This window comes from Echiichthys vipera (assembly GCF_963691815.1).
Source record: "Echiichthys vipera genome assembly, chromosome: 1".
NCBI lineage: Eukaryota > Metazoa > Chordata > Actinopteri > Perciformes > Trachinidae > Echiichthys > Echiichthys vipera.
In genome coordinates, this window is record NC_139826.1 from 32,343,917 (window position 1) to 32,363,761 (window position 19,845).

The following is a 19,845-nucleotide window of genomic DNA, read 5'->3' on the forward strand; positions in this document are numbered from 1 at the left end:
GTTGGAAGAGCAGCACACTGCACAATTCATCAGGTGGAGACGTTTCTTGTAGGTGTGTGTGTGTGTGTGCTAACTAGCTGGTATAACCCCCGCCCACCCTGTCAGGCACTTATCACCAACAAGGAGGTTGCAGGGTGGGGGTGGAGCTGGTTGTTATGGGTGGATGCTGGTGGCAGTGGACAAAACAAAGGGGGATGGAGACAGGAAAAAAGTGAGAGACTTCTGGGTAAATGGGTTAATCGACTGGTCCTCTCCGGTGAATCTCCTTTGTTTATCAATAAGCCCCGTGGAGTCAACGGAGCTCTCTGAATAATGCATGATTCCTGCCATCTCTCTCTCTCTCTCTCTCTCTCTCTCTCTCTCTCTATCTCTCGTGTTTTTGATGACATCAGCGAGAGGTAAACAGACAGCCCTTAGCTGCCCATGTTATTGCGAGGGAGGGGAGGGATGGAGGCTGGATTATTGGATGCAGGCAGGCACATTACTTTGCTCGTGTTGAAGATTTATGGCAGCGTGAAAAAAAAAAAAGACGTGATAAACTCACTTTGTGTTGTTATCACTACAAAGCTGGATTGAAAAGGAGGGAAATGAGCACAAACCCAACACATATGCGCATATAAATATATACTTGTATCCCTTACATGGTAACAGTAGTTGTCTTTTTATACACACACACACACACACACACAGTAATTGGAGTTCCTACAGACACACACAGCTTCCCCTACGTCTCTGCTGAGCTGAATGGTTGCTAGCAAAGGGATCTGTGCGGTTGCTGGGGGGTAATTTGTTTTGACAGTGTCTCTTATGATGGCAAAGAGTGCAGGGTGGAGGTAATCACCCTCGCTTGCTGTCAATAAGTGATTTTAATTAGCGCAGCTCATTAGGCTGCCTCAGCAACATGCCCTGCTGACTTTGTGGTGTGGGTGTGGTGGGGGCTGCTTTGTTTTTCACTACCTCTGTTCTCTGTTGTGGTCCGTGTTTATCTCTCTGGTACGCTTGCTTGCATTTTGATTTCACTTCTCTCTTTTGGTAAATTGAAAGCAAAAGGAACATAAATAGAAGAACCATCAAAGAAGGCCCTACAATAGCATATGTGGCTGCTAACTTGTTGCACCACAGGTAGCCATTTTGTGCATTTGTTGTAAAGTATCCATTTCCTCACTTGTTGAGTAAATGAGGGAAACGGAGAAAGTGCCTTATCAAGGAGAGTCCGTTTCCTGGATGGAGGAAGAGGGTGAAAGGAGGAGCAGAGGAAGAAAGAGAGCTTGTGCAAATGAATAATTTATACAGGATTCCTGGAATTGTTTGCCAAGGTGATGATGGCCGACCTGTCTCTAAGCCAAAACAAACCGACTACGAGGACACACATTCTCTCAAGGGAGCTCGAGGAGACTATTGGAGGCTGTGAAACCTGCTTTAGTTTGATAGCTAGGTTAGAAGGGCTGGTAGAACAGTGTGACACAATTAGTGGCTTGGTGTTTGTGAGTGTGTGTGTGTGTGTACTCAACCAACTGATAATGGTTTTATGTGTTAGTGTTGTTGTGGTTAAACCAAAGATACGACATTGTGTGTGTTTGTGTCTGAACACTAAAACTACATCATTCAAAAAGAAATCTTTAAAGAATATTGTTTACATGACGTTTTTAAACCAGATGTAATCTGTTGGAAAACTGCTCATTTCCATGTGCTCCCCTGTAGGAAAGGATGTCTCTTCAGTTTTGCGTGTATAAGCTCAAAATAGAATGACATGCACTTGCAAAATATTCTTCATGCATTTGTAATGAACAAGATACCTCTAAGTGCCTCTTTCTTCCTCTGCTCTGGCTGAGAAGATAATTCCCAAACATCCCCCCTCCACCACCACCACCACCAACACCACCATCATATGCCACTTGGTTTCCTCGCCAATTGAATCCTCGTCAGAGCCTCTGCTCTCCACTTGGGGGCTAATGCCTAGAGCGACAAACAGCCAAATGGCTTTCAATGCACCATTGACAGAGGGATGCAATGGAGAGAGAGCCTCTTCAAGCTCTGGTGCTACTAGACAACCCTGAGTACCTGTAATTGTGGCGCTGCAGTGAAAAGCTTCTGCCGGCTCAAAGGCTTCTGTTTTCAGTGCCTTTAAGTGACAATAACTCTTTGCAGTGCCTGTCTCTGCCACTAAACGCACTGTGGAATATAGTGCCTCCAAAGTAAAGCGGGAGTAATTTAAGAGAGCTCTGTGTCACTGGATGTGATGTGTTATGAGTATTTTCCCGGCTGGGAAAAAGTTGTGTAAATAAGCCATGTGCCCACTTGCCCCTCCCGACATGTGAACTCCGTCATAACAGAGTGCAGAGACTCAATCTGAAAAGGAAGGACGAGATGTCGCTGATAAAGGCAACTGTTATGGTTCATGCATGACTCATGCTTGCCCTCACATTCTCTTAAATTGTAGCTGAGGTATGGTCAAATTTACGCTGTCACTAATTGGGCCACAAAAAGAAAAAGGAAAAATGGATGCAAAGGAAGTCGGTTCCATTGTTTTTTATTTCCTAAGTAATGTTTTGACTAAATTTCAGAGGAAGCTTAGGGTTCGGGAACATTTAACCTTAAAAAACCTTGAACCGAACTCAACATGATCTCAGCTCTCGGAGCACCTGGCGCTCCAGCTCGCCTGTCAGAATGAACCTGTGTTTTTAGCACATAGCACTAAACAATTCAACACAGAAGGCAAAGTGCACCTGAATCCCATGAATGCATTTGGCTCTGGAGTGGTGATTTGCTATGAACAAATGGAAGCCTTTCTTTGTGAATCGGTTTGTGGTGAGGGTTTGTAATGGTGTTGCTCTAATAGCCGAGTGTATCAGAATACCGCTGTTTCCTACAAGCCCCATGTTGCTCCCCTTACAGCCATTTCCAGAGAAGTGGTGTGATACTGAAACACTCTAATCCTACTGTGTGTCATTGTATCCAGCCCCCGCTAATGATGATGGTTTATGAGTCTCCATAGAGCTCCGTCTCCCTCTCTCTTTCTTTCTTTCAGCCCTGTCTCTCTCTCAGTCCCCCTCTATTCCCCTCTCTCTCTCTCAGCCCTCCTCCCCACCTCCCATCTCCCAGTTATCCCTCATTAATTTCCCGTGCCGATCAGATCGACAGGCCGAAAATTCAATTTAATGACCTGCCTCTTTGCTGCGCCTAATATGATTTTACAGGCTGTTCTGGTCAGGGCCTCAGCCCAATTTACATAACGATCAGCCGTGCCAGATAGCGTTGCCCCAGCAACAGTAGAGGGGGAAGATGAGAGAGGAAGAGGAGGAAGGAGGGAGGGCACAGAGGAGAGTGGTGGAGATTAGCAGGGAGGGGTGTGAAGGAGTGCTGGGAGGGGGGGAGGCTGGATGGAGAGAGAGAAAGCACAGTGCGTCTAAGGTCAGACAGGAGGTTGTGAGATAATTCCTGACAGGCCAGCAAAGATCCCCCTCCGCTCCTTCTTTTCCTGTTTCCCCTCCAAAATGAAAAGAGTGACAGAGAGAGCTGTGAAAAAGGGCCACCGGCACCTCCTGTCCCCCTTTTCCACTTTCTTTCTCCTCCCCTCTCCTCTTCCTCCCCCTTTCACAGTCAAACAAGGTTAAGGGAGAAAATGAGAGGAATGCAGCAGCGTATAAAACGGCGGGAAGGACCTCTTCACCCCTCACACACCTGCTGGGCCCCCACCCCTAATCTCTCAGAATCAATTAGTTCACCTCCCCCGGTTCAGTCAAACTACATTACTTTAGTGTCAAATCAGAGCGTTTCACTGCACCATTCATCACCCCCACACACTCCCCATCCCTTTATTCTGCTTTCCACCTTTGTGTTTCTCTCCTTCTCCTCCTCTTCTTCCTCCTTCTCTTTCTCTTCCCCCTCCTCCTCTTTCTCCTACCCCTCTATGTAGAAAGTACAGATTAAAAAAAGTAAATGGGTTTGGGCAAAATGTCTGGGGACATTCAAGAGCGGTAGGCGGGCAGCGCAGCATATCCATTTGTCCAAATGCAGCGCTTTAAAGTGCTCTATGCTGGTCGAGCCCTGCAGTATCATCTTACGCTCCCAGCTAATATTCTGTGGTCGATAGCCAAGATGCCTCTGACAGATAGGACCAGAGTTCACCTGTCTGCTTCAGCCTGCCCCACCCCCTCTCTATGGGCCGTAATTATGAAGTATGGACCTCATTAGGGTCTCTCCAGCCAGATGGTATTAGCATATTTCAGCCTCCTAATGAAATAAGGCCTGAGTCTAATGGAGGCAGGAAAGTAAATTTGTTCTAAGGCGGCCCCTATTTAGTTAAGAAATACAGGGTCTATCCAGATGGATGCTGCAATATTTGTGTGTGCACCCTTTTGTTTTTATAGGCAGTTGAACTTTATAGTGTTGCCTGTAGCCTGCAGTATACTGAAAGACTATCATTCTTACATGTCCTCTCTCTCTCCTCCTACAGACTGAGATTGCCAAACGTCTCAATGCAATCCTGGCTCAGATCATGCCGTTCTTGTCACAAGAGGTGAGTGTCGCTCGAGGTTACAGTATTTACGAATTAGAGTAATTTCATTCACCATGCACAGTAAATGTACAGGAAATTGTGAGGCTGACATTGTGCAGAGAGCCTGTCAAAGGGATGTTTAGGAGTGAAACGAGGCCTCTTATATAGTACAAGACATCCAGTCAATGTGTTATAGGAATACAGATTTTAAGCAATTATGTTCACCAAGATAAGGTCATTGAATTGCCAATTTTAGAAACACAACCCCACTGAATAATGCATTCAATTATAAATTAAATAAAAACAAGCAAATCACTTGAATCACCAAAGAGTGCAGCTCTGCACCGAGACTAGACAAGCAACTAAGCTTCAAATATCTTTATGAAGAAACTGAAATCGGCTGTCCCCATCTCCTTAACAAAAAGATTTCAGTTGAACGGTTTTATATTCATTCCTCACAGTAAAGCTCGGCACAAGTCATGTTCCATACACATATTTTAATGCACATTTTGAAGATTTGCATTAGAAAAGCTGAATGGAAACGTCGTCAAAATCCGATAAAACATCCTCAAATGCGCATAAAAGTTTTTACGGGTTTTGCCTTTTTTAAAAATAGGGTTGATGCGCTAAATGAGATATGGAAACACCTTTGCCGAATTAGTTCTGAACATTTAACTCACATCGTAGATTATTAGGTGACAGAGGCAACTTGTTCTGTTCCCGGTTAACAACCTTGACTTCTTCTGTTCTGCATTTACAGCCATGCAAAGCCTATAATGTCGACTCCTAAACAAACTATGCAGCCTAGTTCACTTTTTCTTCAAATTTATCCTGAATGGAAACACAGCTACAGTTATCCTGTCACTCAGAGAAATTAGTCCAGCTGCTGAAATCACTCACATAGAAGGAAATGGTGCCTCAGGGATACACAAACACTGTTCACTATATAAATATGATTCAATTCTCAACAGTGATGAATCATTGGTTAATCGTCAACACCCCCTGTTCTTATATACTGTATTATATCTGCTGTGAGGGACTATTGTGTTCCATAACGCGTAAATAAGTTTTGTGCATTATGGAGCATATTTCCCCTCAATTCTTCTCCATCAGGGATCTAATCTTTGTCTTTGTGTCTTTCAGCACCAACAGCAGGTAGCTCAGGCTGTTGAACGGGCCAAGCAGGTGACAATGACTGAGCTGAATGCGATCATCGGGGTACGTGGACTTCCCAATCTGCCTCTGACTGTGTGTATACCCCCTTTTTCTTCCTTTATTTGACCTGAGGCCAGGGGCAAAACTGCACACGTAGAGGAGGGCCGGCACTCCAGTACAGACATTTCAAGCGTGCTAAATTACGCTTGCGGGTTTATTTCACCTTTTATTCGCTTCAGCTGAAGTGTTGCATGTGAAGGATAACCTGGGAAAGGCTAATAGATTCATGGGGAGAAGAGGGGTGAAAAGGAAAAGAGTGTAATTAGCTGTAACCGTTTTCTTCCTCACGTCTGAGGCATTTGGACATTCAGACTAAATACAAACTAGCACCATGTCCTCTTCACTAGTGCAGACTTGCCTGTCTTCAGTGGTGTATTTTGTGTTTGTTTAAGTTTGAAATGTTTGCAGTAGTGCTGTCAATAGGGTTCACTGCTGTCATTTCTCTGATTGTCTGTTAACCATGACCTGTCAGCACACAGCAGCTGTGCTCCTCAGGTGGAGTCAAAGAGCAATCTCATAGTATAGAATAATAGAGTAAATCTGATATGGTAGCAACTGATAGTATAGTAGATTCACTCTGATAATATAGTATAGTAGAGTCACTCTTATAATATAGTATAGTAGAGTAACTCTGATGATATAGTATAGTAGAGTCACTCCTATAATATAGTATATTAGAGTCACACTAATATAGTAACAGTCCAGGCTGAGATCCCATCACAGTGTTTCTCACTTTAATCTCTGATAAAAGGTTCCAGCCAACAGACTCCCCTTTACCTCTGACCCTGCAGAAGGAGGAATTAGAGCCGTTGGGACAAGCATTGTGGTTGTAACAGAGATTACAGCAGCGTGGATGTAGCAGGAACACTGTTATTCTGACTCAAGAGCATTCACACACTGCTAGCCATGTACTTTCATGTTATAAACAGACTAAATTAGCCTTTTGTTGTTGCTAGGGCTGCATCTAATGATTCTTTTCATTGATTAATCTGCCTATTGGTCTTTAGATTCATCAATGATTCATTTAGTCTATAAAATATCAGAAAATGCCCGTCACAGTTCAGCCCGGAGTCAGTCTTCAAATAGCTTATTTTGTCTGACAGACAGTTAAAAACAATAGTTCAGTTTATAATCGCATCTGGGAACCCTAATATTTTCTACATTTTTGATTTAAAAAGACAGATATCGTAGCTGTCAACAGTCAGATCGGATTTTTGCGACTTCTTCTCCACTCGGCTGCTCAATATTACGATCCAAACAATATCACGTGTTCATTCCAGTGTTTCTCAGTAGGTTTTTTTTAAGGGTCTGGGACAAACTTTGGTATAAACATTCTTATTTTTACCCTGATTATATTAAAATGATTGATTCAATTGAGAGCATCTGCAACAATCTAAACTTCAATAGAGGAGTGCACTTCAAAAATCAGTAATTGACCTCTTAATAGTAGCCATAACCGTAAACACGCACAAAATCCACTCTGTCCAAATACTTGTAGCGATTTGATCTTCCATCTGCTTTTGTTTAAAAACTATTAGCCTGGCTGCTTTTTAATGGCCAGCTTGGAGCAGATGGATAGCTGACCCTTTTTGATTAGCTCTCTGTATTTAGAGGTTAGTCAGCGGTTAGCTCGTCCCGGTGGTAGAGGGTCAAGTCTAATGAGAGGCAGATATTGAAATTCGATTAAGGTTAAATGAGCCAGGAGCACAACCCCCAGTTTTCAAGGTAATTACTTCCTGTTTCCTCTTTTTTTTTCAACCAGCTCAGTGAAACAACAGGAGTGACCCTGCCTTCATTAAGGGTGGGCAGGGCCACACACACACACACACACAGGAAAACAGACTTTAATTATGGGGGCGAAGACATGGCAGGTGATCAATCTCCATGTCCCCGCAGTGTGAGTGGGGCGGAGCTGCTGTGGTGTCCTTACACTCGGGTGATTTTCAGAGAGCATCAGACTACATCAGGCAGCTTCCTACAGCAGCAAGATCAGAAAATAGGTTTGATTCCAGACACACAAACACTTAAGGGCCGTCCACACCAAGAACTATAATGATAAAACCGAGCATCCACACTGAAGAACAATAAAACTGAGCCTTATCTTCTGCATTACTGTCATTCAAAGGCCATCCGAATCCACGTTCAAACAATAATCTATGATAAGAAACAAAGTGTCGGCTACGTACTGAAATCAACACCGTCTCTCTCTTCGCCTCCGGCTGTACGTACAGCAGCGGCTACTTTGCAACGGTTCTTTTTCTTATTAATAAGAATGATAAATAAAAGCTAAATCAATTGCTTTATAAATTTTGCATCTGCTATTTTCTGACAACCTCTTTTATATAAGCTAGTTTGATGGCATTTAGGAAACACTGTCAGTGTTTCAAATCGCTCTGAAAGGGACCCTGACGATATCGTTCGCCACTGTTGTCGTCGTAGTTGTGGTTTGGAGCCATCCACTTGAGTTAGAACGACTTTATAAATGATATAGTTAGGGTTCTTGGTGTGACTGAGACCCAATGTGGTCACTATATATGCAAATAGAGACCTCTAGGACTGAATATTACTATTTTACATGAGGCTGAAATGCTTCGTCGATCAACAGAAAATGAATTGCCTACTGTTCAGTTAATCTAAATAATCATGTGTCATTTATCAAACAAAAATGCTAAATATCTTTTGAGTTTTAGCTTAAATAAAACAAGTAATATAGAGATACTGAGATGGGCAATCTTCATGATTTTTTGACTATTAATAGATCTGAAGGATTCATTGATCAAAATGACTATATTATCATTTGTCACAGCTCTTATCCTCGTTTTAAAGTAAGATATAGGTTTTATTTGTTTAAAATGTAGCATCATTTCTATAAAAATCCACTTGTATTCATCAGGCGATGTGACAGCTTTCTGACTGTTGGCACCAGGACAGAAAAACCTGTAAACTGTCCAAAGTAAACTAGTAGTTAATATATAAGAACCCGACGTTAACAGATTGTTTCCATCATACTTAACTTCTCGAGTTACTTATAACTGGAGCTGGCTGAGCTTCGTTAAGGAGACAGGGAAACTTAGACAGAGATGCAAATGTCTCGTTCGCACTACAACATGTTTTGCATAAGTTTTGGCCCGGGGCGACACACGATAGGAGTTTGATTTGACAAGTGTCGGAGGTCTCATTTCCATAAAGTCAACGCAGGCCAAGCTTGTACTTGGATAATGGTTAACGAGCCAGTAACAGGTGGTTCGCTGCTCATCATCAACCCTTATTCAAATGCTGTGGAACTCACGACGCAAAGTTTTACAGCCTGATTATGGTTTTTGCTAACAGTGATCTCCTCTGTGAAGAAATTTGAATGTTGTATTTGCATATTAACTTTATTACAAAAAGGTCATATTTTCATCTGGTTTGAATGAGTCGGCCTTTTTATAAAGTAAGAGACTCCACAGAGACACGTGGTTTGACTTCTAAGCATCCACACATTTGTTAATGTCTCAGGTTTTGTCATGTTGTCATGTTTCAGGATGATGGTACGTGGAGTTATCATGGTTTTCTTTATTTTGGGTCGCTAACCTTTTAACTTGTATTTCATGCTATTTAAAACATATCAGCCTGGAATCAAGCTTAGTAGTTTTTATTTTATTTTAACTTGTTTTCATTAGAGTTGAGACCAGAGTTTGAAATTTGCACCTGCCGCTCGTCAAATGCAGGTAAATTGTTGGCAGTGGTGTTTTAAATTGACAGACCATCGGCCTCTCTGGTGAACAGGAACAGAAAATCATGTTTATGAAATGTTAGGGTATTCTTTGATAGAGCTACACGTTTTAAAGTCGCTCCTAACTGCTGTATAAAAGCAACGCTATAGGCCAAAGATCCATATGATTCACCTACGTATCGTGATTCTTTATAAACGACTTCTTGAATCGATTCTTTAACGCCTATAATGATTAAATTGCTTCCTGTAAGTCTATCTGGAGGTCAGAGAAAGTTACCGCTTTCATTATCTATGAGTAACATGACGATACATTTGAGTTGAGGCCGTCTCCGCGTCAAAATCAAGTGTTTTTACTGTATCAAATTAGAGATTTTCCACCTTCAAAAGTCTATAGAAGTGTCCCAATTTAGCTAAAAAGCTAAGCTAGCTAGGTGCTGCTCATAAATTGAAAAACTCAAACTGTGAATTTACCATGTATTTAAAGTTGTGTTTTTTTGGGATAAAATTCTGAGTGGCAGACAAAAACATACTGTCACAGTGGCAGGCAGTGAATAAAGTTCATTTCAGACCCTGGTTGAAACAATGATTTGATTCTGATTCTCCATTTTATGTTATTTTTTAAAGAAAATAAACTCAACATTGCTGCTTTCATCCTCTAAAATGTGAATATTTTGAGTTTCCTTGAATATTTTTGATATGTTTTTGACTGTTGATTAGACAAAACGAGCAATTTGAAGACCTCCCCATTCACTCTGGAAAGTTTTCATTGTCCTCTCCTTGCTTGTTGCTTGAGTCATTTCTGACTGAATCTCTCCTCTTCCTCTCTCCTTTGACTCAGCAGCAGCAGCAGCCGCCGCCTCATAGTATCCACCCAGCATTCATGGTCAGTGTTCAGGTTACCAAACATAGAGAAAGCATCTGTTTTGATCACGTGTGTTGAATTGCCCGCTGACAGTCTAACATGCGTCTTTTGTGAAGGGGAGCTGATGCCTCTTAGGAGAGGGAAGCATGACTTGGGTGTGTTGGGATATTTTTGGCATCCTGTCCTTTGTCTGCCTCGCTCAGGTGTCACAGATTCGACGGCACTTTATTTCTAACCTCAAAAACGCTTCCCGTCACTATTGAACTCGCTCAGGTCTGTTTTTAGCGTAGGATGTAGTCGGATCTTTGTCGTGCCAACTGAAGAAACTATGATGAGCCACAGAAGCTGCTGTAAAGCACAGGATAAGTAGGTAATGTGGCGATCATTGCCAGACTTATTAAGCCGGTCTGCCAGCTGGTTTGTGCTGGTGCTGTTGACGCTTGTTCCACCTGACAGTACTGTTCTGCAGGGAGCCAGCTTCGCCTAGTTAACTTTAATTGCCTGTTTCCTGTGGAAGTTGCCTGAGCTGCGGCGGCATTTACACATAATGAAAAAAGATAAGTGTGAAAGGAAGCCAGCTCTTTATCCATGAATATTGAATTGGAAGCAATTTATTTTCTGAATTTTTCCCCCTCTTTCTCTCTCCCCTCCCTCGCCTCTCCTCTCCTCAGCCATAGCTCGTTAATGAGGCTTCTTGATAATGATCCCTGCACGCTTTTCCTCATTAGGCACACTCAATAGGGACGTCCCTGCCTCAGTCCCTCGCTCACTCTCTCTTTCATTCTTTTGTTATTTTCTGATTCGGCCTCTCCCTCCTTTCCTTGTTCTGGCTGCCCCTTTCTCTCTTTTTTTGCTCGCTTTCCTTCTTCCACAACAAATAGGCTCTGCGGCACACCAGTACAATATCGATTAACAATGCTGCCCCTCAGTTGCTGCTATCATAGTACGATTTCAGGTCCAGCTCGACATAATGAGCTGCCTGAATAATGGCCAGCTGCTAAATAAACCTTTAAATGTGGTAAGCCACTAGATATACCCTCGTCTAGTTTCTCCATTTTATGTAATGAATGTATGGATGAGGCTATTGGAGTTCTATCCAGCGAGCAGAATAGCAATCAAGTTTTTTTTTTCTTCTTTGGAGAGGCAGTTGATGGATGTGCTAAGTGTTATTTAACCTTGTTTTAAAGCACTTGCTTCCCTCTTGCCTGAGTGGCTATTTAACTCCTGTCTATCTACTCTCTCTGACTGCCGCTCTCACACAGACAACCACGGCCTCTTGGGAAGTGTGTGTGTGTGTGTGTTCTCCACAGTGTCTGTGCTTAACAGCATTTTGCAGGAGGAGTGGGTATGCTTGCTTGGTTTTCCAGAGTGTTGAAAGGTTTTGAGGTTTTCAAGTGTAGACCTATTGATTTTTAACCGTCCCAACTATGATTGAAGCACGGTGTGTTTTGGTAGAGAGCAAAAACGCTCGGTATCATTTCTGACGATCAGACGTGACATGTTGTTGAGTTCAACATAGTTGTCACATAAAAGATCTCGCACCATAAATAAGAAACGATAAGCAATTTGTAAAATGACAGTGTAGAAGTGTAAGTGTAGAGCACGGAGTGAGAGGAGTATAAACCTGGAGGAACTCAGGTGCAGCTAGTTCATGTGCAAACCTTTGCACAGAGCTGATTCACAAGTTAATCCACAACAATTATGGTTTGATTTGCCAAGCATAGACATCAAATATCCTATGGTTCCTGCTCCTTAAATGTGATGCTTTGCTGCTTTTCTTAGTTTTTTGTCATTTTACATTAAATATATTTGTGTTTTAGACTCTGTCAACTAAAAAGTCAGCGTCGACACAACTGCGTTATCTGAGTCTGAACAGAATGGATGTATCGTTTTCTTTTTTATTAAGTTTTAGGTTTTTAGAGAATAAATGCCGAGCCTGCCTACGCTAAACGCTTCTTCTCTGCGTCATGACCTCTCCAGCCATGTCAGGAGTTTGACGTCAATGTTTTGCAGTGTGTAACTGTCAGAAAAACATGACAGCATCAATAGAAGGAATTGAAGTACAAAGGCATACAATTCCCTTTCTCGATTCCCTTCCTTGTTCATTAGTGTGTAATTAACGTTATAAATCAGCTATAATGTGGTTGAAGTCATTAAATGTGACACATTTCTGCCTCATGATACAAAACATGGTCTATTTTAGGATGATAATACACAGACAAATGCTAAAGACCTTATGAATGGAGATAAAGTAATAATTAATTCATGTAATGAATGTATTTTGTTTCAGTTATCTAACCCTTTCAGACAGACGATAACCGTACTGTTCATTTCCAGCTATGAGCAGAATGAGGTTTTCCTCTCACACAGTGAATGAGCTGGATCAGCATGTTGGCAGTCACTGTCAGTCTGCTATTATGCATAAACGGTTTGGCCTTGAACTAAATGTTGTCAAAGCCAGCTCTAATGCATGAGTAGAGTGCGGTCATTCATGGATTCACTTCCCAGCCGACCCACTTGTCCTCTGTCTTGTCTCCGTGCGTTTGTTTACAGCAGCAGCAGCTTCAGGCTCAGCACCTCTCTCACGCAGCCCACGGCCCCCCAGTCCAGCTGCCTCCACACCCCTCAGGGCTGCAGCCGCCCGGCATCCCCCCTGTGACGGGCGCTGGCTCCGGCCTGCTGGCTCTGGGTGCTCTTGGCAGCCAGGCACACCTGCCTGTAAAGGATGAGAAGAACCACCATGACCTGGAGCACAGAGGTGAGGAGCACAGCCTGACACACACACACACACACACACACACACACACACACACACACACACACACACACACACACACACACACACACACACTTATCAGAGAAACATGTTCTTAAATGTGTTTGTGTACAGAGTTATGGTGGGAGTCAGTATTTATGTAGTGTAGAAATATTAAGTCTCAATGTTGCAAGAGGTTGAGTAATTTATCAGAAATGTAGGAGGTAATGTTTGTCTAATATAAAAATTGTTACGACCTTTTTATTATTAGAAATTCAGTACCGCTTGAATTAATCACCCTAGGGAAAACGTCTATCAGTTGTGTTATGGTCCTATAAAAAATAATAATGCTTTAAGGATCAGTTACAAGCCATTAAATGTCTTTTTAGTTTGTCATTAATTGTCAAGTCATCAAATCCTCTGTTATATAATAATTAACAAAGGGTGATAAACTTCAGTTACACATTGATTCGGTCATTAAGGGCGCACTCACACTGTCCATCCGTACCATGCCCCATGCTTTAGGGTACTTGTCCCCCTCCCTCTCCCCCCGCGGCCCAGGCCCGTTTGTACTCACACTACCTGGGCCTCGCGCGAATGCTTCTTGCTGCCTATACGTCATCACGCCGTAACACGTCACAAGCATTGATTGACGTCATCGCGATGCGTCGCTATGTTTCAAATCTTTCCATAGACCTCAGAGTTTTTGTGCGTCCTGTCGACTGTTTTTTAATTTTTTCATCGACCAAATCTGCAGTAAACACTCCACCTCCGCATCACACCAACGTGATCCTTTCACCGCCATTGTTTTAAATGTCTGCGCATGGTCCGCCCTTCTTTTTTTCTATGTCCGAACAGGCGCATCTAAAATAACGCCAGAACCGCCGTAGGCCCCGTGTTCGTGCTCGTACACGTGCGCATGCTTGTGCTCGTACATGTGCAAACGTGCTTTACAAAACCACCTCTCCCAAACGGGCCGTGAACGGCAAGCGTACTGCTCCTAGACGCGGTACGGTTGCACTCACACTGGTCAAACGAACTAGACTTTACCCGTGAAATTAAATGATTAAATCAAGTATTTAGTAATAAGTCTGCAGATGTAAATGTTGTGTCAATAAATGGATTTGGCTAAACGGTCCATAAAGAGTCTACCTGATGAACTAATAAAGTCTGTCAGTTTTTCACAACCTGGAAATCTGAGGCCCAAGTTGTCCTCAATAACGGCTTAGATCTGATTCATAAAGCGTCAGTAAATGATTTATTAAGCATTAATAGAGCTATTAATTACAATGTATAAACTTCTATAAGCGTGATCTATGCAGAGTAGCAGACATAAATCTTTTAGCTGAATAATAATAATAGTTTGATTATCTGATTGGAGTGCTGAGTTGTGGTGACACCTGTACTAATTTGTGTTTTGCTTGTCTCTCTCCTGGTCCCTCATCTTTTCACTCGCCGCTGGCCAATCCTCTGAAAGAACGCGAGTCGAGCACGGTATGTTGACTCCCCGTCTTGTGTGTCTCCTGACTTTGCCGGTCTCTGGCTCACTGTGTTTGGTGATTAGGTGTGCTTTACGTAGACTTAAGCCCACTGTTCAACAGAAATTCGTGCTCTCTTTGGGGGTAACACATTTTTGTACTCCCGGGGGGGCTGAAATCAAATAATGAAGTCTGGCCAAATAAGCCAGTGCCATCTAATCCAGGTGGAAAATGACTCCAATCACTGGGCGAGGATTAGTAGTCAGCTACCTCCTTTAATTTCAGCACAATTAAAAGCGACTTTGACTCTGCTTGTCTTCTGCACTCACCACTTTAGAGGATTCACTGTTGCATGTGTCCAATACTCAACTCATTTTATCCACCTTTTCTTTTGTATATCCACATTTTTATTTTCTGCCCTCCCTCCTTCTTCTCATCTCACGCATTTACTCCTTTCCACTTTTTCTTCTTCTGTCCCTATCTCCTCCTTCTCACATTAAAGTCCTTGTTTATTGGACTGGCTTAAAGCTCTGTTAGCTGGAGCGTAAAGCCCTGTTGGATCTGCTCAGACAGATTGAGTTCCCATTGACTGGCCATCCTGAATGGGACCACTCATGTCTGAAGGGAACCCAAACTCTTCCCCCATCTCGTATGGTGACGAGCGGCTGCCAATACTGCCTTACCTGATCCCACCGCCACCCTCCCCCTTCTCTCCTTTCCACTACACACACACACACGCACACACACACACACACACACACACACACACACACACACACACACACACGGTCTTCCTGTCCTGTTGTCTCAGGTCATCTGATACCAGAGTTCGAGGCAACTGCAGGGTTATTGAGTCTAAGCAATCCTTTAAAGGTCACAGGCTTAGATACACAGACAGGCTGTAATGCTGCAAGAGATTTCAGACGGCACCTTCACACCAAGCCAGACTACAGCTCTCTGTGTGGCTTTCTTTTCCACAACAGTAGCTGAACAAACGTCCATATTCTGACCTGAGAAGGAGGCTTGTGGAAATGTGCATAAAGTGTGCCATTAACTGCGCAACCACAGTGGGATTTTTATCGTCACACTCTACACTCCTTGGCTCAGGAGGTCTTTTTTTTTTTTAAATCATTCTTTCACTCAAACTGCTACCTTTCTCTGCTGCTCGTCTGTCTCTTCCCTTATTTGCAGCCAAAAGGTCAGACATCTTCCTTCTCCCTCTTTCACCCTATCTGTCTGTTTCTGATGAAGGCAGGGATTTGTTGAGCTGACAGTCTCAGCTGGCCTCAGGGATTGCTTGCCTTCACCCCCACCCCCTGTCGGCCTGTTTGGCACTGCCACCCCACCCCACCACACCAGTGCCCAGACTACAAAAACCCAGTTTGCAGCTTCTGAGAGACTGCCAGCCTGTCCGGGCATTCCCACTAGTGGGGAGAACTCATTGCCACACTGCTACGCTCTCATTGCTTGCCAAGTTCCTTTCCTGTTTTGCCCTCTTGTCTTTCTTCCTCTTTTTTTTTTTTTCTTATTTTCTCACTCTGCCTCTTTCATGGCTCTTTTCTCTGCTGGCAACACCCTCTTTGTGTCTTCACATTGCACTCTTGTCCAGGTTCCTTCAATGGCCTCTTTCTTTCCTTCCTCTTTTTTATTCTGCTTGATTTTCATGAACTTTGCCGTCATTTTCTGCTGTTCAGTCACTGACCTGCCACAGCGTACACACACACACACACACACACACACATACACACACTCTGGGACTCTCCAGCAGTCATTAACATGGGTTTTACAGTTACACCGTGCGATATTTTAGGCAGTTATGTCCTTATTTGCATGTACTTGCATGTCACAGACGGAAAGTCAGGAATGCGAGCTGTGTTTGGTTTGAATTGTTAATGTTGCATCAAGCGTGTCTCTGACCAGGTCACTGTGAGGGTCTACAAGAGGATTAGATGTCAGGTTGTGTGTGTGTCTCTCTGTGTGTGTATATACTCTGAATATCCAATGCTGCACTCTGCTCCCACCTCACATTTGCTCTTCACCGCATCTAAAACCGTCCTGCGCATCACCTTGCTTGCGAGTTCATGCTTTTGTCTTCCAGAGACGTTTTGTGGGTTTGCTCAGCTGCCTCGTCTGTTCCCTACTTGCTCCACTGCCTTGGCAACAGTGTGGCTAAGCGGTCTCAGAATCCTCTTCTGAACCTTCTATCCCAAATCAGTCCAGCTCAGTCCAGCAGCATTGTGTGTGTTTTAGCTTTACAGTCAATATTGTCACTGCTCTGACAAAGGAAAAGGCTTCGAAGCCATGTCTGGACTTAAACGCACCATTTGGTAGTTTTTGGTTTCAGAGGGTTTGTAAGTTTCTGCATTTAAGCCCAAAAACATTCACTTGAAACTTGAGCAGATGAAGGGGCAGTGCTTTCTACTTCTATTTTTTTCTTCTTACATCTCGCACTAAATGTGATTACTTTACAAGAATCACACCATTGTTACTCCAGATCATGTCAAGGTGGCTTCAGATGGAGTACTATGACATTTACAATATTGGCAGAGCTCCCTTTCTCACATGATACTTGCTGAAACTGTAATACTGCGAGATGCAACACAGTAATGTTAACAGGAAGCATATCCTCACGTGGTGCAGTATATTATGGGAATATTGACAGTATTTTGAGGATGCTAAGATGCGGTCTTGATGCATGTTGTTGGCAGAATAACTCGGTGTCGCCATCAGACAGCCTGCGGGCAGCAAGTGAGAAGCACCGCGGATCTTCAGACTACAGCCTCGACTCCAAGAAACGCAAAGTGGACGACAAAGACAGCATGAGCCGATATGTGAGTGTTTATTAGTATTGTTGTTTGTAGTGTAGCTTTTGCACTCTAGCTGTTAATGGGGCCCCGAGCCTGTTAGTGATTATATTTTAACTTAGATTAACTATATAAGGCCGCTCTTGAAAACCCTTCAAGACAGAAGTCAAACACAAGCAAACCAAAATATAGCAAGAAAACTATTAAACAGCCAGTTTATTACCTGGTGTCTTATTATATAACCACCACAGTTATGTCAGTGCTTCATTTTATGGGTCTATAACTTCCTAGAAAGTTTCCAGAAAAGGAATGTCGAGTAATTTGGCTTTAATGAGAGGTAAAATAGAGACACTGTTCAGTTGGTACAATTCCAATTAATTAATCCCGATTAAATGCTAAGCTACTGCTTCCTTAAGCCTTTTAGTCAGCCCGCAGCATGTCAGCTGAACGTGCAAATATTTGTAGTTTGTCTACAGATGAGTGTGATATTATATGAATTAATATAATGAATATGAATTGAGTCCAAATGGACCAGTTACTTGAAACATCAACAACTGACTAAAATAAGGAAATGATAGAACTGTCTCATTTCACAGCATGTAAAGCAAATAAATACTAAAAACAGGTTGAAAAGTCCATAAATCTGGTCTGTGATGTTGATCCAGCAGTCAAAAAATTGGACTGCACTGGTTTATGCTCACTGTACTGTTAGTGGTCTTCCTGTAATGTAAAGCCTGTCACTCCTTCATTTCAGGACAGTGACGGAGACAAAAGTGACGACTTGGTGGTGGATGTTTCCAATGAGGTAAGACTGTGTTTGAACTGAGCTGCTCCGCCACATTCCTCAGTGTGAACGCTGCACAGAAACTAAACCCTCAAACAAACACTCTTTTGTCATTTGTCTGTAGACGCCTCAACACCTTTCGCAGTCATGCCAAAATGTCTGTCATAATATTGATTGTGTGCCATGAGTGTGTGCTTACTTGTTGTATTTCTTTTGCCATTCATGTATTAAGTAATACAAAGAATACAAAGGGAAAAGGGAGTGACAGGTGAATGAAAAGTGTGTGTGTGTATGTGTGTGAGGGAGAGAACGAGCACGCACAAGTATATTTATCTGTGTTTGCACATGAGGCCCCAGTTTGTTTGACCTACATGTACACGCCAGTGGCTTTCCTCCGGTTTGTTTGCTCAGTCTTGCTCTCTGTCTGTCTCGTTTAACTCTGTAGGATCCAGCTACCCCTCGAGTCAGCCCCTCTCACTCCCCTCCAGAAAACGGCCTGGATAAATCACGAGTCCTGAAGAAGGATGCTGCCCCAAACAGCCCCGCCTCCGTCGCCTCCTCGGGCAGCACGCCGTCCTCCAAAGCAAAGGACCACGCCCATGTGAGTGACATGCTGAAAGTCTAGAGAGGAGATGAAATAAGGCGGTTACAGTGGAGGGTGGACTGACATGCTAAAGGGCATTTGTCAAGTGAAGTGGGTGTCTGTGTGAAGGACTAATACGCAGGAGGCTTAGCAGCTGACTGCTATGAGGGGCTTGAAGGGGCAGAGATGCACTCTCAGGAAATCAAACCCTGTGGCTCACTCCTCTCAATCTCCTTTATGGCTTACCCAATAAATGGTCATTTCTTCCTCGGCCCAAGGCCATAAATAACCCAGAGACACGGCAGCGAGGGAACTGCTGTCTCCCTCTTTTCTTGCTACGTCTCATCTTTCTCTAATACTGAAGCTCTCACTAACCAGGCTAAAACAATCCCTGTGCATCGGTTTTACATAAACCATTTCACTGAGGATTAGGATAGATTTATAGTCCACATCACTACACTCCTCCTACCATGGCACCCATCTTCTCTCCATCCTTCATTAGTGTGTCACCAGGCTAAACCACCCCGCCCTCCCCTCCACTTGAACTCCATCTGCAAAGGAAGAAAGAGATGGATTAATTATGAGAGAAGTGTTTGGGCCACCATCTTGCTTGTCTCGACACTCTTAACAAGCTTGACTTCTAAGCAAAGGTTTATACCCCCCCCCCCCCCACACACACACACACACACACACACAGACTGTGGCTGTAATGAAGTGTCAGTGTTAGATTGGATTACCTTGAGCCGTCCACTCAGATTGTCACTCTGGATTTCCCTGCTTGTAGGGTATTTTTGACTCACTTAGGGATTTTGGCATGTTTCGCGTGTGCGTGTGTGTGTGTGTGTGTGTGTGGCTGAAAAGTGAGACAAAGAGACATCACAACTCTCAGTAAGCGGATCCAAAAAAAGGTTTCATCCAGAGGTTAAAGAGTATTTCTGTTTTAGAATGACAAGTCGTCCACACCGAGCCTGAAGTCCAACACACCGACACCGAGGAACGAGGCCCCAACACCAGGAACCAGCACCACTCCAGGACTGCGGCCTCTTACAATGGGCAAACCACCGGGCATGGAGGCACTAGGTACTTAAATGCTTGTGCACACCTTCACTGTTACTCATTTAGAACTGAAGCCATTTATTGATTAACAACTA

The 19,845-nt window shown here is 43.3% G+C and overlaps 1 protein-coding gene across 2 annotated transcripts in view; it reads left to right on the forward strand.

Moving 5' to 3' along the window:
- Positions 1 to 19,845, forward strand: part of tle3b (TLE family member 3, transcriptional corepressor b) — a 34,053-nt gene that overhangs the window by 7,191 nt on the left and 7,017 nt on the right. The window contains exons 6-14 of one of the 2 annotated variants that reach the window (XM_083911789.1): positions 4,457 to 4,519; positions 5,642 to 5,746; positions 10,270 to 10,311; positions 12,844 to 13,048; positions 14,523 to 14,539; positions 17,232 to 17,354; positions 18,082 to 18,132; positions 18,557 to 18,712; positions 19,639 to 19,774. In XM_083911789.1, the coding sequence (XP_083767915.1) occupies positions 4,457 to 4,519; positions 5,642 to 5,746; positions 10,270 to 10,311; positions 12,844 to 13,048; positions 14,523 to 14,539; positions 17,232 to 17,354; positions 18,082 to 18,132; positions 18,557 to 18,712; positions 19,639 to 19,774 (898 nt within the window). The remainder of the gene's footprint in view (positions 1 to 4,456; positions 4,520 to 5,641; positions 5,747 to 10,269; positions 10,312 to 12,843; positions 13,049 to 14,522; positions 14,540 to 17,231; positions 17,355 to 18,081; positions 18,133 to 18,556; positions 18,713 to 19,638; positions 19,775 to 19,845) is intronic. The other variant, XM_083911790.1, reaches the window with a different exon arrangement.